This window comes from Henckelia pumila, chromosome 3 (assembly GCF_033568475.1).
Source record: "Henckelia pumila isolate YLH828 chromosome 3, ASM3356847v2, whole genome shotgun sequence".
Lineage (NCBI taxonomy): Eukaryota > Viridiplantae > Streptophyta > Magnoliopsida > Lamiales > Gesneriaceae > Henckelia > Henckelia pumila.
In genome coordinates, this window is record NC_133122.1 from 110,704,224 (window position 1) to 110,725,581 (window position 21,358).

Consider the following 21,358-nt stretch of genomic DNA (forward strand, 5'->3'; position numbering starts at 1 on the left):
TCTAGTGATGGGTTGCCCTTTAGAGTTCGAAGGGAAAATTCTGTTAGAGAATCTCATGGTCCTGACGATGGATGACTTTGATTGCATTCTGGGAATAGATATGTTGACTACCTATCGAGCTTCAGTGGACTGCTATCAGAGATTAGTACGCTTTCATCCGGAGGGGAGTGAGAGCTTGTTTTTCTATGGTGAGGGAGCGCGACCTCCGATGCCTTTGGTATCAGCTTTGAGAGCCTGTCGAGCTCTAGAGTCTGGCGGGGAAGGCTACCTTATCTATGCAATTGATTTGTCCGCTGAGAGCATTGGGATAGAGAGTATTCCGGTCGTAGATGAATTTCCAGATGTATTTCCTGATGAGATTCCGGGTTTTCCTCCTGTTAGGGAAGTCGAGTTTGGCATAGAGTTGATGTCGGGTACTTCACCTATTTCTCGAGCACCGTATCGTCTGGCTCCGTCAGAAATGCACGAGTTGAAGAATCAACTACATGATCTTTTGGACAAGGGATACATTCGTCCTAGTGTATCTCCTTGGGGATCTCCTGTTCTCTTTGTAAAGAAGAAGGATGGGTCGATGAGGCTATGCATTGACTATCGACAGCTGAATCGATTCACTGTGAAGAACAAGTATCTGTTGCCTCGTGTTGATGACTTGTTTGATCAGCTGCAGGGCACGTCAATTTACTCCAAGATTGATTTGAGATCTGAGTATCATCAGTTGAGAGTCCATGATCAGGACGTAGCCAAGACTGCATTCTGTACTCGCTATGGGCATTACGAGTTCCTAGTAATGCCATTTGGTTTCACTAATGCGCCGGCTATATTCATGAATTTGATGAACCGTGTCTTCAGGGAGTATTTGGACAAGTTTGTTGTGGTCTTCATTGACGACATCTTGGTGTATTCGCGTAATATGGAAGAACATGTTTCTCACTTGCGGTTGGTACTGCACACTTTTCGGGATGAGCAATTGTACGCCAAGCTGAGCAAGTGTGAGTTCTGGATGGATAGAGTGGTGTTTCTTGGCCATATCATATCCAGGGAAGGGATTTCTGTTGATCCAAGCAAGATTGAAGTGGTACTTAATTGGTCGCGTCCGACGACAGTTGCTGAGATCCGTAGTTTTCTGGGTCTAGCAGGGTATTATCATCGCTTCATTCTGAACTTCTCTCAACTAGCTCGACCTTTGACGCAGCTTACCCGCAAGGGCATGGATTTCGAGTGGTCCTCCGAGTGTGAGGAGAATTTCTGTGAGCTTCGACGGCGGTTGACTTCTGCGCCGGTGTTGGCATTACAGTCAGGATCTGGAGGGTATGTGGTATACATGGATGCTTCTCTTCTGGGGTTAGGTTGTGTCCTGACTCAGAATGGGCATGTGATCGCATACGCTTCTAGACTGCTGAAACTTCACGAGGACAACTATCCAGTCCATGATTTGGAGTTAGCAGCCATTGTGTTCGCTTTGAAGATCTGGCGTCATTATCTGTATGGCGAGAAATTTGAGATCTTCACCGACCATAAGAGTCTCAAGTATTTGTTCACTCAGGCGGAGTTGAACATGAGGCAGAGACGTTGGATGGACTTGCTTAAGGACTATGATTGCGAGATAAAGTAACATCCGGGAGCTGCTAATCTCACCGCTGATGCTTTGAGTCGCAAGGTGCGACTATCCGCACTTCAGACTTGTTCGATGTCTAGTGCGATCAGTGACTGTTGTACTTCAGGATATACCTTCAAGCATAAGAAAGGTATGCAGAGTATCCAGATGTTTGCGATATTATCTGAGCCAGCTTTGTATTCGCGGATTCGAGATGCCCAGATGTCTGATTCGAAAACCCAGCGTTTAGCTCATCTAGCTAACGAGGGTAGCTCGTCTGGATTTCATTATAAGTCAGATGGCTTTTTGTGTTTGTCTGGTAGGCTTGTGATTCCGCAGGATGAAGAGTTGCGAGTGGAGATTTTGTCTCAGGCACATCGCACTAAGTTGAGTATTCATCCTAGGAGCAACAAGATGTACAAGGATCTACGTACTCGTTTCTGGTGGAAGGGTATTAAACGCAGTGTTTATCAGTTTGTTTCGAGATGTTTGGTGTGTCAACAGGTCAAAGCAGAGCACCGACGACCTGGAGGATTGCTTCACAGTCTGCCTATTCCTGAATGGAAATGGGAGTTTATCACAATGGACTTTGTGACCCATTTGCCGGTATCCCCGAGGAACTGTGATGCTATCTAGGTTGTGGTGGACCGACTCACCAAGTCAGCGCATTTCATTGCCTATAGTCGAGAGTACAATGTGGATCGTATGGCACGGTTGTACATTCAAAAGATCGTTCGACTTCATGGAGTACCTGTGAGCATTGTCAGCGATCGGGACCCCAGGTTTACTTCTAGGTTCTGGGGGAGTGTTCAGCGTGCGATGGGTACTACTCTCAGTTTGAGTACTGCCTATCATCCGGAGACTGATGGTCAGTCGGAGCGCACTATCCGTACTTTGGAGGATATGCTTAGAGCGTGCGTCATGGATTATGGTTCCGCCTGGCAGGATCATTTGTCGTTGATCGAGTTCGCGTACAACAACATCTATCATACTAGTATTGGGATGGCACATTTTGAGGCATTGTACGGGCGACATTGTCGTACTCCACTCTTCTGGGAAGAAGTGGGGGAGAGACAGGCTGAGGGACCGGAGTTTATCCAGCAGGCGATAGACATTGTTGATCAGATCAAGAAACGGATTAAGACTGCACAGGATCGTCAGGCCAGCTATGATAATATCAAGCGTAGGCCTTTGCAGTTCGATGTCGGGGAGAAAGTGTTTCTGAGAGTGTCACCTTTCCGCAAGATTCTCAGATTTGTCCTTAAGGGCAAGTTGTCTCCCAGGTTTATCGGTCCGTTTGAGATCTTGGAGAGCATTGGCGATTTGGCTTATCGACTAGCTTTACCACCGCATCTATCGAGTATTCACGACGTGTTCCACGTATCTCTGTTGCGACGGTATGTGGCAGATGAATCTCATATTCTGCAGCGGTCTGAGGTTCAGGTGAACAAGGATTTGACCTATGTTGAGAAACCTATTCGTATCCTGGATTATAAGGATAAGGTTTTACGGAACAAAGTTATTCCTCTGGTTTTAGTTCAGTGGCAGCGCCGAGGCACTGAGGAAGCTACTTGGGAGCTTGAGGATAGGATGCGTGAAGACCATCCTGAGTTGTTTTGATTTCATTCTTAAGTTGTATTCAGTTGCAAACTCTGTAAACGTTTGATTTGAATAAAAAATGTTTCTGATTTCTGTATTACATTCAGTACTTAAGATCTGATTTCGAGGACGAAATATCTTAAGTGGGGGAGAATGTAGTACCCCGTACCCGAAATTGGTAATTAAGAGATTAATTATGTTAATTAAACCAATTTGGTATCGGACGGATCGGAAGCTCCAAAGGTGAGATCGGAAGCTCCGATGCAGGATCGGAAGTTCCGATCGATATTACGTCATGCATGACGTGTGGCAGGATCGGAAGCTCCGATTAGGACCGGAAGCTCTGATCGCCCTATCCGAAGTCAACAAGTGATATTTTGACACGTGGCAGATCAGGATCTTCGGAAGCTCCGATGGCAGGATCGGATGTTCCGATCGAGGTTCGGACGTTCCGATCGAGGATCAGAAGTTATGATCGTTGTCTATAAATAGAGGGCCGAGGCGTCATTTCCAATTGCCAATTCCAAGTATTTCCCTCTCCTTTCTAGTCTATTCGAGTTGTTCTAGCCTTCCTAGGCTTGACCCGGCGGTCAGCGAGGCGTTTGATAGTCGTAGCGGAGTTGTGCCCAAGTTCTGGAGGCATCGACATCAAAGGGCTAACGATGGACAAAGGTATAGCTTTTGCTTCCTATAAATATTTAGGAGTATGCAATAGCTTAGTTAAGGCTTTTAGAGCGCTTTAATGATAGTAGTATCATTTGGCAGTGTAGAGCAGGCTATAGGCGTGGACCTAGAGTTGGTAGAGCTTGCACTGATTTGAGGTACGGAAGTACTGTTTGAGATATCCTGATTGAGTATGCATGTATTATGTGACTGCATGGTTTATATGTCATTGATTTATGCTGCATTCATTTGCATACTGAGCTATCTCCTTCGAGATGTCTATTAGTAGGGTTTTTCCCTATCCTGTTAGTGGTTGGACTTCCATCGATTTGGGTCCGGCATATCCACTGGTATTATGGTATGGGAGCCACCTCCTGAAGCGACGGCACAGCGTGCTACATACCAAGGCCCGGTCTGTCTCTGTTATCTGATCCTTGACCTCGAGTTTATAGGGAGTTCACTTTGCATGCATGTATACTCATACTCTCGTACTGAGCGTTTTATGCTCACGTCTCGTACTCTGTGTTTCTGGACACCTTATTCCATGGGGCAGGTTTGCGATTGGACGAGGCGGGTGGATCCAAGAGGGGCTAGGCAGTGGTTGGCCAGCTGGAGCTTCGTCTAGGTTTTATTTCTGTTGTTTTGGATTGATACAGCTATTCGATTTGGTTGTATAATATTTGGATAAATTACAGATTCCTTTCCTTGGGATTGTATTTGTTTATGGTTTCCGCAAGATTATTTCTGATATCTGTTTTATTAAGTTAAATGCATTCCTAAGTTCTGTTTAGTAGGTGATCCGGGTAAGGGTCACTACAGAACTTCTGCTGGTACTCCTCGATCGTCATCGTCCCCTGTCGCAAACTCAAAAACTCACTGTCTTTCGCCTGACGAAGAGCTGGAGGAAAATACAACCTCTGATAAGCAGTACGGAACTCAACCCACGTAGCTGCACCTCTAGCTGCTATGAACGGTGCAAAAGTAGATCTCCACCACTTCCTCGCTCTGCCCTCAAGCATAAAGGCAAGAATCTCCATCCTATCCTCATTCGTGCAACGGAACTCCTAGAAGCACTGCTCCATCCTCTCAAGCCAATCCTCTGCCTCTTTAGCTGCCGCACCACCCGTCAAAGGCTTTGGGCTAACCTCCTTGAATCTGCGCATGCTCACTCGCTTGTGCTCCTCAGGAAGTCCTTGACGACGTCTACGATCATTCGGATCGCCCCAACGACTGTCGCCTCCGCTATCGTGGATCTCATCGTAATCTGCCATCTGTTAAATAATAACAAATAATTACTTAATCCGCTTTACGATATTCCCAGTGCAATGCGTCGCTCTGATACCAAAAATGTAGTGACCCAACCCGGATCCACTACCAAATCAGAGTTACGTTAAAAGCGCACGCAATAAAAGCTTAAAGCGTAAAGTGCGGATAATTAAAATACAACAAATCCAATCGGCAGAATACAACCGACGATATCACAAGTGTATAAGTATTGTTATACAACCAAATAGAAGGTTTAGGGTAAATAAATCCCTACCCTCTACAACTTCACACTCTCCCAAGCTCAATCCTGCTGAGAGCCGCTTGGACCGTCTAGGCTCAAACCTGCCCCGCCACAAGGTACACAACGAATACCCAAACACAGGGGCGTGAGCTAGAACGCTCAATACGAAAACACTTGCTCATGGCACCGATAATATACAGTACCGGCTAGAGAGCGACTCCGCGGGGTACTCGTATACTCCATATCAGGGCTGAGCCAACCCCATCCTGACCCGAATCCAAAACACGATACAAGTCCCATATGGAAACTATCATACCTGACTCGAGTCCAAAATGAGATCATAGTTCCCTATGGAGACTGTCAATGACTCACATCTCTCTGAATGCAGTCACACTTAAAATCATGTATGTGCTAAGATGGTAAAACATGCTAAAACATGATAAAGCATATAGCACATACTCATGCAACATACATGAAAATATATCATGTTGGCTATCTCGGTCAGAGCTTACGTACCTCTAACACTGCTTGACAACCTAGCTCCACTGGCCTATACTCCAAGTCTACTAGTCCAGTCTACTTCTACTACAATGCAAATATCCATGAATGAACAATAAAGCTCTAAAATCCTTAAATAAGCTAAAGCGTACTCCTAAATATTTTTAGGATGCCAAAGCTATACCTGCGTCCGTCATTAGCCCTTTGCTGTCGATAGCCTCAAAACTAGGCCATAGCTCCGCAATGACGTCTAGATCACTAAGCCACTTACGGATTCCCCGTAGGATGCCTAGATCTCCCTAGATCTGAGTTAAAAGGCTTAGGAATTGAGAGAGAAGAGAGGAAATGAGCGAGTCACAAATGAACCTCGGCTCCTCTATTTATAGACGGCGTTCGGGCCGTCCGAACTCGGCTACGGGCCCTCCGAACTGGTTCGGATCCTCCGATCATGACTTCGGATCGTCCGAACACGATCGGACCGTCCGATCCTTACTTCGGGTCCTCCGAAGTCCCATCAGTGATGTCAGCCATGATGTCACATTGCTGACGTAATTGATGACGTAAGCCTTAACCCTGTTCGGGTCCTCCGATCCCACCGACGGAGCCTCCGATCCTCTTCGGATCCTCCGAACTCCTCTTCGGATCGTCCGAACTCCTCGGGCCTCCTATCCTGACTCCAATCACGTTCGGGTCCTCCGAACACCAGTTCGTAGCGTCCGAACCTCCCGAACCATGCCCACCATGTTCGAGTATCATTGATCTATTTCTGGAGTCCGTTAGTTCAACAGGGCATCCCTAATCATGTATTAAGAATATGATCATGTGATTAATTACTCATTAATCACTAATTCGAGATGCGGGTTACTACAGAGGTCATGTGATTGCCTATGCCTCTAGGCAATTGAAGACACATGAGGAGAACTATCTCGTACACGATTTATAGCTTGTAGACATTGTCTTTTCTCTTAATATATGGCGTCATTATTTGTTCGGTGAGAGGTTCGAGATCTTCACTGACCATAAGAGTTTGAAATATTTGTTCACTCAGACTGAGTTGAAAATGAGGTAGCGTGGTTGGATGGACTTATTGACGGACTATGATTGTGAGATAAAGTACCATCCAGGATCTTCTAATCCAGTTGTGGATGCTCTTAGCCGCAAAGTGTATGTGAGTTCGCTTCGTACCAGCTCGGTTGCGTGAGTGGTAGAGGAGTGTTTTTCCTTGGGATTCAATTTTTGGCACAATAAGGAACAGTAGGGAGTTCGCGTTTCTTCTGTACTTGCCAAACCAGCCTTGTATACGCGTATACGTGAGTCTCAATTCGTTGATCCAAAGACGCAAAAGTTAGCCCGATTGGCTCAGGATGGAAATACTTCTGGTTTCCATTTGCAGAATGATGGTCTGTTGTGTCTTTTCGGACGTGTGGTAGTTCCTAATGATTCCACACTATGAGAGGAGATTCTGTCACAGGCTCACCGTATTAGATTTTCTATACATCCAGATAGTATGAAAATGTACAAGGATCTATGTACTAGGTTTTGGTGGAAAGGAATGAAGCATAGTGTTTATCAGTTTGTGTCACGATGCCTTGTGTGTCAGCAGGTCAAGGCAGAATTTCAACGACCCGGTGGATTTCTTCAGAGTTTAGAGATTTCTAAGTGGAAGTGGGAGCATATGACGATGGATTTTGTCACCCACTTGCCGATGTATTCCAGGAATTGTGATGCTATCTGGGTTGTTGTTGATCGATTGTTGAAGTCTGCGCATTTCTTGCCTTACAATAGGGACTTTACTTTCGATCGGATGGCACATCTGTACGTGCAAGACGTTGTTCGTCTGCACGGGATTCCGTTGAGTATTGTCAGTGACCGAGATCCGAGGTTTACCTCTATGTTTTGGGGTAGCTTACAGTGAGCTCTTGGCATTACTTTGATTTTGAGTACAACTTATCACCTGGAGACTGACGGACAGAGTAAGAGGACTATTCGTACTCTCAAGGATATGCTTCGAGCGATAGTTATATATTTTGGACCAGCGTGGCATGACCATTTGGTGTTGGTGGAGTTTTATTATAATAATAGTTAACATTGCAGAATTGGCATGGCACCATTTGAGGCTTTGTATGGATGCCGATGTCGTACGCCTTTGTTTTGGGATGAAATTGGCAAACGTCAAGTCGAAGGTCCACAGATGATCCAAGAGATGACCGATGTAGTGGAATTGATCCGTAAAAGGATTAAGGCAGCTCAGGATCGATAGGATAGTTATGCTAACACTCACCGCAGACCGTTAGATTTTGAGATAGGGGAACATGTGTTCCTGCGAGTGTCACCTTTTCTGAAGGTGATGAGATTTGGACTCAAGGGTAAGTTATCGCCGAGATTTATTTGTCCTTTCGAGATTCTTGAGAAGGTTGGAGACGTGGATTATCGTCTGGCTTTGCCACCCGATCTTTCCAGCATTCATGATGTGTTTCACGTGTCTTTGCTGAGACAGTACGTGGCGGATGAGTCGCACATTTTGCATCTGACTGAGGTGCAATTGGATCAGGATTTGTCCTACGTGGAGAGACCTCTCAGGATTCTTGACAGGAAGGACAAGGTGATTCGCAACAAGAGCATACCTCTAGTGATGGTGCAGTGGCAGCGTAGGGGAACTGAAGAAGCAACTTGGGAGCTAGAGAGCTGGATGCGAGCTGAGCATCCAGAGTTGTTTTGATGTTTCGTACTTTACTTTGTAAGAAATATTTGTACTTTGTAATGTTCAGTTGTAATAAAGGACATTTGTTTGACATTCAATGCTTTCCTCTAGACTTAAATTTCGAGGACGAAATTTCATAAGTGGGGGAGAATGTATTGTAGTAACCCGTATCCAGAATTGACGATTAATGAGTAATTAATCGTGTAATCATGTTTAGATTAAGTAAAACATGATTAAGTAAATTCCAAATGAATTAACGGATTCCAGAAATGGATTCAGGATACTCGAAATTGGTCGGGAAGGTTCCGAGGGTTCGGATGGATTGGAGGATCCGAACCAAAGATCGGAGGATCCGAACAGGTTCGGAGGATCCGAACTCGGATCGGAGGCTCTGTCGGTGAGATCGGACGTTCTGATCGGGACCAGGGCATGTGTCATCGCTGACGTCAGCAAAGTGACGTAATGGCTGACGTAATATTGGGCGATCGGACGCTCCGAAGATGGGATGGGAGGTTCCGATCATGTTCGAACGTTCCGCCGGGTTCTGAGGCTCCGAACTCCATCTATAAATAGGGGGCCGAGATTTCATTTTTAAGTGCACATTTTCCTCTCTTCTCTCTGATTCCTAAGCCTTCTAACTCAGATCTAGGGAGTTCTAGGCATCCTATTGGGAATCCGGAAGTGGAATAGCGATCCCGACGTCGAGGCGAAGATGTGCCTAAGTTTTGAGGAAATTGTCATCAGCGGGCTGACGACGGACGCAGGTATATCTATGGTATCCTTAAATTATTTAGGAGTATGCAATAGCTTATTTAAGGCTTTTAGAGCTTAAATATCGATGCATGGGTATTTGCATTGTAGAGCTGATATAGGCTTGGAACCTAGAGTGGAACTGCTAAGAACTGCCTGTAGTAAGGTACGTAAGTACAGACTGAGATAGCCAATGGGTTTTGCATGCTTATATGTTGCATTTGTGTGTGTCATATTATTATGAAGCATGTGCATATCATATTGTGCCTGTCCATCTTGTGAGATGAGCCATGTAGGGCCACTCAGCCCTGTCTGGATGGGTGATGTCTAGTGCCTAGTGACTGACGGGTCATGGGTAGTTAGCATCTAGGGACAAAGTCCACGTCCTATAGTAATGAGCAGTGTCGACAGGGTTTGCTCCCCGGGTTGTACCACTCATGTCCTAGTCGCCATTACTGAGCAGTTATATACAGTTATCCCAAATATGGATACCCTATCATTTGCATGCATCATATTTGTATGTTTTACCCAGTTCTTTCGTATTGAGCTTAGAGCTCACGTCCAGTCTTTTCTATGTATCTGGACACCCCATTCGACGGGGCAGGTGTAGGTGCAGGATTGAGCACCAGGAGCTTGGAGTAGCCAGTGACCAGTGAAGACAACAGGATCAATTGTAGGTTTTGCCTTTAGGCTATTTATTCGATTTGGTTTTATAAATCGAATTGGTTTAACCGGTTGTATTCTGCCTATCTGTTTTTATTTAAGTCTTCCGCAGCGATTTATTTAATGCATGTTTAATTATGCTCTCAACTCTGATTAGGTAGTGGATCCGGGTAGGGTCGCTACATTTATTTGTATTAGAGCATATGCATGCAAGAGACTTGGGATATAGTAAAGAGACTTTGGGTTATCCTTATAAGATTGATTAGACCTTGAAAGAGGTGATGATGCGGCAATTAGTTTGCCCAGAGACTATCGTCATCGACAGGATTTCTAAAGATTTGGCTTATGAGATTCCAGCAAGTGCGGACAGGAGTGATGGATCGTGTCCAAGTTTTCAAGACTTTTACTCATGTGGATCCTAGTTTTGGATCGAGTACCGGATGCCAGAGGCAGTGGCAGAGCATTGGATGGGACGCACTTGATGCTTGCATCTGTATCGTCCATACCATGATGACACTACTCTGAAGATTCTCCACTAGTAGTTGGAGAGATTGCCAGATAGACCTTCACTAGGAAATGCCTCGAGTGCCTAAGGCATGACAGGTTTCGAGCGTAAGGTCTTTAACCTCATGCAGTACATGGTTTTGCCGGTATGCTGGTATCGATGCATTCGGTAGGCACACGGGAAACTTCATGTTTAGAAGCATGATTTGGTTACAAGAAGAACGCTGATGGTAGATCGTGAGCAGAAGGGGTCGATTGACATGCACTGACACAGAGCATAGCTGGTTAGCTATCACGAGCCATTTCTCCGGAGTTCTTCGTAGGAGGACATGTAGAGAGACTTGGTCGGGAGTACGCTTGTATCGATGCGTGTGTCGATTAGAAGCTTCATGCTCAAAAAATGAAGACTAGTACGATGATTTAAATATTGTATTGATGTAGTTGTAAACAGTATTTCAGTTGTAATGAATCATCATACTTTGGTTGTATCATTTCAAGTTCGATTGTACATTTCATTGTATTTTGAATACTGTATGTATTACATGGGATTGTAATTGAGAAATTGTACATAAATGGAAGCAATGATACATGTTTTATTTATCCAGCAATTCGTGAATGATTGCAAATGATTTTGCTAGGATTGGCATTGTTTTAGTTGATTAGTGTTCAACTATTGCAGCTCATGGGATTTGAGTGGGCCGACTGTGACTGTTTGATTTGTGGTTAGTCTAGGCGTTTTCCTAGGATTGACCTAGTTAGTCAGTGGACTATGCTAGTGCCAGCGATGAGTGGACTCATCTAGAGGCATTAAGAGTATTGTTCGGTTTAGAACATTTGGGCTTTGTTCTAGGTTGTTTCTTGGAACAGTAGGCTGTCTGACCTTTGTTAGGTTGAGGCTTGTGATGATGGGTTTTCATCGGGATACCAGGTTCAGTATATGCCGAGAGTTGTGGACTATGACCATGACTAGATGTGATGGGGCACGACCCTATGCCAGCTTTACCTAGGAGCTTTCGTGCTTCAGGATTGGCATTGGGAAGGCTGTTTAGTCTAGGGATTTGGTGACAGTCACGACGAGGTATGACCTTGGATTATATATAAGGTTTGATATCGATGGTTTGATATCGTCTGGTGTGCCAGAGATATAGTTTGAGTGTTCTGCTATGGGAACCAGTCTTGGAGGTATTTTCTTGACAAGTGTATACTCTGAGCAGATAGGTTTTGACCTATGGGTTACTACTAGACGTGTGGATCTAGTAGGTGGACGGAATTCTACCAGCGATGACTAGGGGTTGTCATCAGAGTTGTGGTTAGAATTTCCTTGTGATAGGAATTATCCAAGATATTGGATGGGATGTTGTTACGAGACTTAGACTCGAATGTGAGGACTACTCCATGATGAATGACTTCATCTGCGAGGGATTATATCAGACGCTAAGGATTGTATAAGACTAATTGAGGCATGAGGGAAGCATGGCCTATAACCGTGAAACCTTGGTGGTTGTCCAGGTGGGTTAACATGGTAAGCTACCTTAGTCTTAAATTGTTGCACAATCTTAGCGAGGGATATGATCAGGAGAGTGTTCGAAGATTGTGGAAATCTTTGGGATTCTTTAGTTATTCTTCTTGGATGGTGTTCATTCTGAATGAAATGAGGTAAGGATAGTGAGTCCAATGGTTGCGCTAAGTACTGTCTGATTTTCAGAGATTGAGCGTAAGATTTTTCATGGGATGGAAATGGGCTTAGTTCATGTTGATGTTTGCCTTGGGTGAACAAGACAACAATTAGTAGTGCTAAGGTGGCACGGGATCTGTGCTAGTAACTACTAGTGGTTATTGGATAAATCTGTCAGAGTTAGGATGATTACGTTCAGAATACGAAGCAGCGGTAAGTAGTGCTAAAAAGGCGCTGGACTTGTGCCAAGTAAACTACTTATGTACAATGATCTGACACCGTTTGGAAATGGTTCCTTGTTGCAGCTGAGTCATGGTTATTGACCGAGCCATGTAGGTTGGATGATCAGTCGTGGTCTGATCTGATAAGTGCGAGCTTAAGTAGATCGACGAATTCGATTGGTTGAGCCAATCAGGGTTGATCAGGATGTAGCGATTAAGAAACACTTGGGATAGTATTTTGTCGAGTAATGCTTATGGGATGAGTACTGAATACAATCTCAGAGAAATCGGAGATTTGAGTTATTTAGTCTCAATGATCACCAGAGATTAATCTTTTAGGATTGCTGTAATCGGGAATGATTGCAAGTGGACTTGTATGATCAAGTTAGGTGCTAACTTGACAGTGGAGACAAGCAAGGGAGTTGGTAGTTTCCAGTATAGTGCATTCTTGTTAAGAAGGAAGCTGATATTGATCCAATCAATTGCTTAATGATAGCAATAGGTCAGGAAAGGATCATGTTGTTGTTTCATGTGAGAGTTTTCCATTGAACAACAATAGTGAAGATTGTTGACCGGACATTTTGGTTAAGTGAGGGCATCTATGTGTACCATTGTGGTTGGATCCGACGAGTAGTTGGAAATGCTAATGGACATTAGCAAGGAAACATTAGTTGCCTAATCTTGTGGTATGACATTAGCTGTGATCTAATTCTCGAGATCCAGCAGGATGTGTCACTAATCTTCCAGCGAGTGATGTGCGATATGTGACTGAGATAGTCAATGATCGACTTAGTAGCCAACGAAGTTTGCCTATGGGGTCGAAGATTTCGCAAGATCGTGACGGATCAATTTGTTCTTTCGAGTCAGTGAGTCACATCTATGCAGACTGTTTGTCAAAGATATTGCGTTGTAGCAATAAACGACAATCAGACACGCATTGTGTGGCAATTTACTTTGAGCACAAGTATTTCCCAGGATTGATTAGGGAATCGACGAGTTAGATCGTTCAGTGCTGAGACTGATGCGTTCGGCAAGGGAGCGATTTGACTATTGAGAATCCGTTGGAATTTAGTTCCAGGATCAGTATGTTCAACCTTGGGAGATTGGTATGAGCTGATGGTATTGTCAGAGACTCTGAGTTGAGTTATACCAGGTGCAATGACTGTCGAGTTTCGAGACGGAATAGGAAGCGTTTCCATATGTCTGTGCACTGTGGAATGTTCCAGTCGAGCATATTGGTGGGATCTTGCCTTAGTCTTGATGAGCGTACAGTGATTGCGAGAATGTTTAACTAACCAGAGGATGTCTAACGATTGAGATTCATGGGTGAATAACCTATGATCGAGATGATGTAGATCATCAGAGGCATAATGACTTCTGTTGCAAAGTATGTGCGATTTCGCAGGCCAATGGCTAGGAGATGACGTAGCGTCATGAATTGCAAGTAATGATAGTTATCATCAGGGCACATTGTTGAGGTTAGACTAAGAAACGTGGACAGCAGAATGTACTAGACATGATGGTTTAAGTTCCCAGTATTCCTTGGGAAGCCGGTTGTGCTTCAGGGAGAGTGGGGAGGGTAACCAGTCTAGGGAACATTGTGAGCAGTTACGTTGGAGTATAGACTTGAGTCAAATGGATTATCTTAAAGCAAGATTCATGTCAGAATGTGTCAGCACAATGTTGGGGATTAGTGTTTTCCTAAATAGAGGTGTTGAGCACCTTCAGGAACCATTAGATGGTTAGCTTTGATTAGTGATTCGACGAATGTCGTAAACCAGTCAGTTCATGACTTGGTCTTCGTCAGTATAAAAATTACTTTGGGGCGATGATATTGATCAAGCGGGTATTGTATCCTTCGTGGTCAGGAAGATCATGGTCCGAGTGAAAGATGTATCAGTGTTACGATACGCTAGCGCTAAGGAAGTTCGATTGTCGACCAGTAGCGCAGTAACTTTCAGCTGGGAAAATGTTAATGCGGTTCAGCATTAATGAAGCTTGCAGAGAATTCGACGGGAGTCTGAGCGTGTCGGAGGATATTTCGACCAGACACTCGAGCAAGGGTTTCTTGTACGTTCTCGAGGTTTTATCCTAGATTTCGAGGACGAAATATTTTAAGGGGGGGATAATGTAGTAACCCGTATCCAGAATTGACGATTAATGAGTAATTAATCATGTAATCATGTTTAGATTAAGTAAAAAATGATTAAGGAAATTCCAAATGAGTTAACGCCTAACGGAGTCCAGAAATGGATTCAGGATACTCGAAATTGGTCGGGAAGGTTCCGAGGGTTCGGATGGATCGGAGGATCTGAACGGGTTTGGAGGATCCGAACTCGGATCGGAGGCTCCGATCGAGATCGGAAGCTGCGTCGGTGAGATCGGACGTTCCGATCGGGACCAGGGCACGTGTCATCGTTGATGTCAGCAAAGTGACATCATGGCTAACGTAATATTGGGCGATCGGATGCTCCGAAGATGGGATCGGAGGTTCCGATCGTGTTCGAACGTTCCGAAATGGGTTCGGAGGCTCCGAACTCCGTCTATAAATATGGGGCAGAGATTTCATTTTTAAGTGCACCTTTTCCTCTCTTCTCTCTGATTCCTAAGCCTTCTAACTCAGATCTAGGGAGTTCTAGGCATCCTATTGGAAATCCAGAAGTGGCATAGAGATCCCGACGTCGAGGCGAAGATGTGCCTAAGTTTTGAGGCAATTGTCATCAGCGGGCTGACGACGGACTCAGGTATAGCTATGGTCTCCTTAAATTATTTAGGAGTATGCAATAGCTTAGTTAAGGCTTTTAGAGCTTAAATATTGATGCATGGGTATTTGCAGTGTAGAGCTGATATAGGCTTGGAACCTAGAGTGGGACTTCTAGGAACTGCCCGTAGTAAGTTACGTAAGTACAGACTGAGATAGCCAGCGGGTTTTGCATGCTTATTTGTTGCATTTGTGTGTTTCATATTATTATGCAGCATGTGCATATCATATTGTGTCTGTCCATCTTCTGAGATGAGCCATGTAGGGCCGCTCAGCCCTGTCTGGATGGGTGATGTCTAGTGCCTAGTGACTGACGGGTCATGGGTAGTTAGCATCTGGGGACACAGTCCACGTCCTATAGGAATAAGCAGTGTCGACAGGGTTTGCTCCCCGGGTTGTACCACTCATGTCCTAGGCGCCATTACTGAGAAGTTATATACAGTTATCCCAGATATGGATACCCTATCTTTTGCATGAATCATATTTGTATGTTTTACCCAGTGCTTTCGTATTGAGCTTAGAGCTCACGTCCAGTCTTTTCTGTGTATCTGGACACCCCATTCGACGGGGCAGGTGTAGGTGCAGGATTGAGCACCAGGAGTTTGGAGTAGCCAGTGACCAGTGAAGACAGCAGGATCAGTTATAGGTTTTGCCTTTAGGCTATTTATTCGATTTGGTTGTATAAATCGAATTGGTTTAACCGGTTGTATTCTGCCGGTCTGTTTTTATTTAAGTCTTCCGCAGCGATTTATTTAATGCATGTTTAATTATGCTCTCAACTCTTATTAGGTAGCGGATCCGGGTAGGGTCACTACATGTAGTGACCCGCAAACCAATTAAGTGATTAAGGGATTAATTAACAAAAAGTAAGAAAATTGGGCCAGTGCAGATCGGACGCTTCGAGGTGGAGTTCGGACGCTCCGATCGTGATCGGACGCTCCGTCGGCAGCATCGGACGGTCCGATCAAAGCTAGAGCTTATGTCATCATCTACGTCAGCAAGGTGACGTCATTTCTTACGTTTTGATGGGACTTCGAATGCTCCGAAGTCAGGATCAGACGGTCCGAACGTGTTCGGAGGCTCCGATTGGGGAACGAACGGTCCGAAATCCGTCTATAAATAGAGGAGCCGAGAAACATTTTTGAGCGCACCAAACTCCTCTCTTCTCTCTTTTTCTTAGCCTTACAGCTTAGATCTAGGAAATTCTAGACTTGCTTTTGGGATTCCAGAAGTGGCATAACGATCCAGGAATCGTAGCAGAGCTGTGGCCTAGTTTTGAGGCAAGCGGCAGCAAAGTGCTGATGACGGACGCAGGTATAGATTTGTCTTCCTAAAAATATTTAGGAGTATGGAATTGTAGTGACCCTTACCTAGATCACCTACTAAATAGAACTTAGGCATGCAATTAACATAAACAAACAGTTAACCAGAAATAAGCTGCGGAAACAATATTCAAAATACAATCCCAAAGAAAGGAATCTGCAAATACCTAAATAGTTATACAATCCCAAAGAAAGGAACCAGCAGGCCATCCACCGCCTAGGCACTCTTGGATCCACCCGTCTCATCCAATCGCAAACGTGTCCCATGGAATAGGGTGTTCAGAAACACAGAGTACGAGACGTGAGCATAAAACGCTCAGCACGAGAGTATGAGTATACATGCATGCAAGTGTACCGTCTACTGACTAAAGATCAAGAATTGGATAACAAAGACAGACCGGGCCCTGATATGTAGCACGCTTTGTCGTCGCTTCAAGAGGTGGCTCACATACTGAAAACCAGTGGATACTCCGAACCCAAATCGATGGAAGTCCATCCACCAACAGGATAGGGTAAAACCCTACTACCAGACATCTCAAAAAGAGATAGCTCAATATGCAAATGTATGCAGCATATAATCATGTCAGAAAAATCATGCAGTCACATAATACATGCATACTCAGTCAGGATATTTCGAATAGTACTTTCGTACCTCAAATACTAGGCAAACTCTACCAGCTGTAAGTCCACGCCTATAATCCAAACTACACTGCCAAATGATACTAATATCATTATAGTGCTCTAAAAGCCTTAACTAAAATATTGCATACTCCTAAATATTTTTAGGAAGTAAAAGCTATAGTTTCGTCCGTCGTCAGCCCGTTGTTGTCGCTTGCCTCAAAACTAGGCCACAGCTCCCCTACAACACCTGGACCTCTATGCCACTTCCAAATTCCCAACGGGACGCCTAGAATGCCCTAGATCTAAGCTGGAAGACCAAGGAATCGAGAGAAGAGAGGTGAATGGTGTGCCTGGAAATGAATCTCGGCACCTCTATTTATAGACAACGAACGGAACGTCCGTTCCTCCATCGTTGCGTCCGTTTGCCATTGTTGCGTCCGTTTGATCCGAACGTCACATCAAGTGCGTAAGCACTGATGCATTCTAGCTGGCACGAATGTTGCGTCCGTTCCTAGAATGTTGCATCCGTTCTGCCTGACCCTCCGGACCATATCTGATCATTCTGGGTCCATTTTTGGGCTCCGCAAATCCAATTGAAATTCCCTTAATCATGTTAATTGGATTAATTAAAATTTACTCACTAATCTGGGTACGGGCTACTACATTCTCCCCCACTTAAGATATTTCATCCTCGAAATCAGATCTTAAGTACTGAATGTAAAACAAGATGCAGAAACATGCTTTTATTCAAATGCAAAATTCACAAAGTTTACAACTGAATACAACTCGAAAAGGAAATCAAAATAACTCAGGATGTTCTGTACGCATCCTGCTTTCGAGCTCCCAAGTGGCATCTTCAGTGCCTCGATGATGCCACTGAACTAAAACAAGAGGAATGACTTTATTCCGCAAGACCTTATCCTTATGATTCAGGATACGAATAGGTCTCTCAACATAGGTCAAATCCACATCCACCTGAACTTTAGACGGTTGTATAATGTGAGACTGATCTGCCACATACCGTCGCAACAGAGATACATGGAACACGTCGTGAATACTTGACAGATACGGTGGCAAAGCTAGCTGATAAGCCAAATCGCCAATGCTCTCCAAGATCTCAAACGGACCGATAAATCTTGGAGATAACTTTCCATTGAGACCAAATCTGAGAATCCTGCGGAAAGGTGACACTCTCAGAAACACTTTCTCCCCAACATCAAACTGCAAAGGCATACCCTTAGTATTAGCATAGCTGGTCTGACGATCCTGTGCAGTCTTAATCCGTTTTTTTATATGATCAAAAACATTTGCTGTCTGCTGGACTAACTCCGGTCCCTCAGCTTGTCTCTCCCCCACTTCTTTCCAGAAGAGTGGAGTACGAAAACGTCGCCCTTAAAATGCCTCAAAAGGTGCCATCCAAATGATACTATGATAGTTGTTGTTGTACGCGAACTCAATCAATGGCAAATGATCTTGCCAGGCTAAACCAAAATCCATAGTGCAAGCTCGAATCATATCCTCCAAAGTACAGATAGTACGCTCTGACTGTCCATCTGTCTCCGGATGATAGGCAGTACTCAAACTGAGAGTAGTGTCCATCGCACGCTGAACACTCCCCCAGAATCTGGAAGTAAACCTGGGGTCTTGATCGCTGACAATGCTCATAGGCACTCCATTAAGTCGAACGATCTCCTGAATGTACAACCGAGCCATATGATCCACAGAGTACTCTCTGCTATAGACAATGAAATGTGCTGACTTGGTGAGTCGGTCCACCACAACCTAGATAGCATCACAATTAATTCCTCGAGGATACCGGCAAATGGGTCACAAAATCTAACGGGATAAGCTCCCATTTCCACTCAGGAATAGGCAGACTGTGAAGCAAAACTCCAGGTCGTCGGTGTTCTGCTTTGACCTGCTGAAAAACCAAGCATTTCGAAACATACTGATACACGCTGCGTTCCATTCCCTTCCACTAAAACCGAGTACGTAGATTCTTGTACATCTTGTTGCTCCCCGGATGAATACTCAACTTAGTGCGATGTGCCTGAGACAAGATCTCTTCTCGCAATTCTTCATCCTCTGGAATTACAAGCCTACCAGATAAACACAGAGAACCATCTGTCTGATACTGAAATCCAGGCGTGCTACCCTCGTTAGCTAGACGAGCCAAATGCTGGGTCTTCGAATCGGACATATGAGCATCTCGAATCCGCGAATACAAAGCTGGCTCAGATAGTATCGCAAACATCTGGATAATCTGCATAACCTTCTTGTGCTTGAAGGTATAACCTGAAGAACAACAATCCTCGATCGCACTAGACATCGAACAAGTCTGCAGTGCGGATAGTCACACCTTGCGACTCAAGGCATTAGCGGTGAGATTAGCAGCTCTCGGATGGTACTTAATCTCGCAATCATAGTCCTTAAGCAAGTCCATCCAACGTCTCTGCCTCATGTTCAACTCCGCCTGAGTGAACAAATACTTGAGACTCTTGTGGTCGGTGAAGATCTCAAATTTCTCGCCATACAGATAATGACGCCAGATCATCAAAACGAACACAATAGCTGCCAACTACAAATCATGAACTGGGTAATTGTCTTCGTGCAACTTCAACTGTCTAGAAGCGTATGCGATCACATGCCCATTCTGAGTCAGAACACAACCTAACCCCTGAAGAGAAGCATCTGTGTACACCACATACCCTCCAGATCCTGACTGTAATGCCAATACTGGCACAGAAGTCAACCGCCATCGAAGCTCACAAAAATTCTCTTTGCACTCCGAGGATCGAAATCAACACCCTTGCGGGTAAGCTGCGTCAATGGTCGAGCTTGTTGTGAGAAGTTCAGAATGAAGCAACGATAATATCCTCCTAGACCCAGAAAATTACGGATCTCGGCAACCGTCGTCGGACGTGGCCAATTAAGCATAGCCTCGATCTTGCTGGGATCAACAGAAATCCCCTACCTGGATATAATATGGCCAAGAAAGACCACTCGATCCATCCAGAATTCACACTTACTCAGTTTGGCGTACAACTGCTCATCCCAAAGAGTCTGCAGTACCAACCGCAAGTGAGAAACATGCTCGTCTGCATCACGCAAATACACCAAAATGTTGTTAATGAAAACCACAACAAACTTATCCAGAAACTCCCTAAAAACGCGGTTCATCAGATCCATAAATATAGCCGGCGCATTAGTCAAACCAAAAGGCATCACTAGAAACTCGTAATGCCCATAGCGAGTACGGAATGCAGTCTTGGCTATGTGCTGGTCTCGGACTCTCATCTGATGATACCCAGATCTCAAGTCAATCTTGGATTAAACCGAAGTACCCTGCAACTGATCAAACATATCATCAATACGAGGCAAAGAATACTTGTTTTTCACAGTAACTCGGTTCAGTTGCCGCAATACTACAAAAAATCAAAAAGACTACGGTGGAAAAACGTAGTTAATTAGGGGTGTAAACCGATGTTAAAAGCCATGTAGTTAAAAGTGTTGACATAGACTACGGTTTTAAACCGTAGTCTTTTGCGACAAAAGACTACAGTTTTAAACTGTAGTCTATGACCACACTTTTAACTATATGTATTTTAACATCGGTTTTACACCCCCAATTAACTACGTTTTTCCACCCTTGTCTTTTATCAAATATAAAATAAAAAATTAATATACAATTATTAAATATTATAAAGTACACAAAATTCAAAAATAAAATTTATTATAAAATATTTTTGTATTACAATGACTGAAAATCAAAATATTAAAATTTGAATCCCTATGTTTTATGGGAGTGGGCGGTTAGCATCTTTCAAAGACGAAGAGAGCACCTCTGGAACCATTTCCAAGTCTGAACTTATAATCAATGTATGTGATTTGCATCTTCACTTCACTCTCCCCAACATATTTGAATTTTCATCCTCCAACTTTGAGTTCCGGTGGATCGAGCATAACTTGAATCTATTCACGATCCAAGACTGTCAGTTTTTCTGTTTTATCAACCAAATTTATAGTCAGACAAAATTTTGATGGAGTTCAACAAATATGTTCAATTCAGACTATTCCAGCCAATTCACATACTTACAAGTCCTATATATACATGAAAATGACTCAGAGCTCTGATACATTTGAAATTACTTCAAGTCAAGTATATGACAGAAAAAGTATTTTTCCTAGGCCACAAAATCGAATCATAATTCAAGCTTTTGCTTAATTTTTTAGGCTTAAAACTACATAACAATAAATGATGAAAAGAAAATTCAGAATC

The 21,358-nt window shown here is 44.0% G+C and overlaps 1 protein-coding gene across 1 annotated transcript; it reads left to right on the top strand.

Moving 5' to 3' along the window:
- The first annotated feature begins 6,939 nt into the window (after nt 1–6,939).
- On the top strand, nt 6,940–8,580 carry LOC140889302 (uncharacterized). Its single transcript, XM_073297020.1, has 4 exons — nt 6,940–7,058; nt 7,956–8,103; nt 8,206–8,274; nt 8,359–8,580. The coding sequence occupies exons 1-4, from the start codon at nt 6,940–6,942 to the stop codon at nt 8,578–8,580; spliced, it is 558 nt and encodes a 185-aa protein (XP_073153121.1).
- The last annotated feature ends 12,778 nt before the right edge of the window (nt 8,581–21,358 follow it).

Bases quoted from the DNA above. Each gene is read 5' to 3' on its own strand.
- LOC140889302 (XM_073297020.1), top strand. From the start codon at position 6,940: ATGGACTTATTGACGGACTATGATTGTGAGATAAAGTACCATCCAGGA. The intron at 8,104-8,205 runs GCAGCTCAGGAT...CCTTTTCTGAAG, and splicing joins TGATCCGTAAAAGGATTAAG to GTGATGAGATTTGGACTCAA. The intron at 8,275-8,358 runs GTTGGAGACGTG...TTGCTGAGACAG, and splicing joins CTTTCGAGATTCTTGAGAAG to TACGTGGCGGATGAGTCGCA.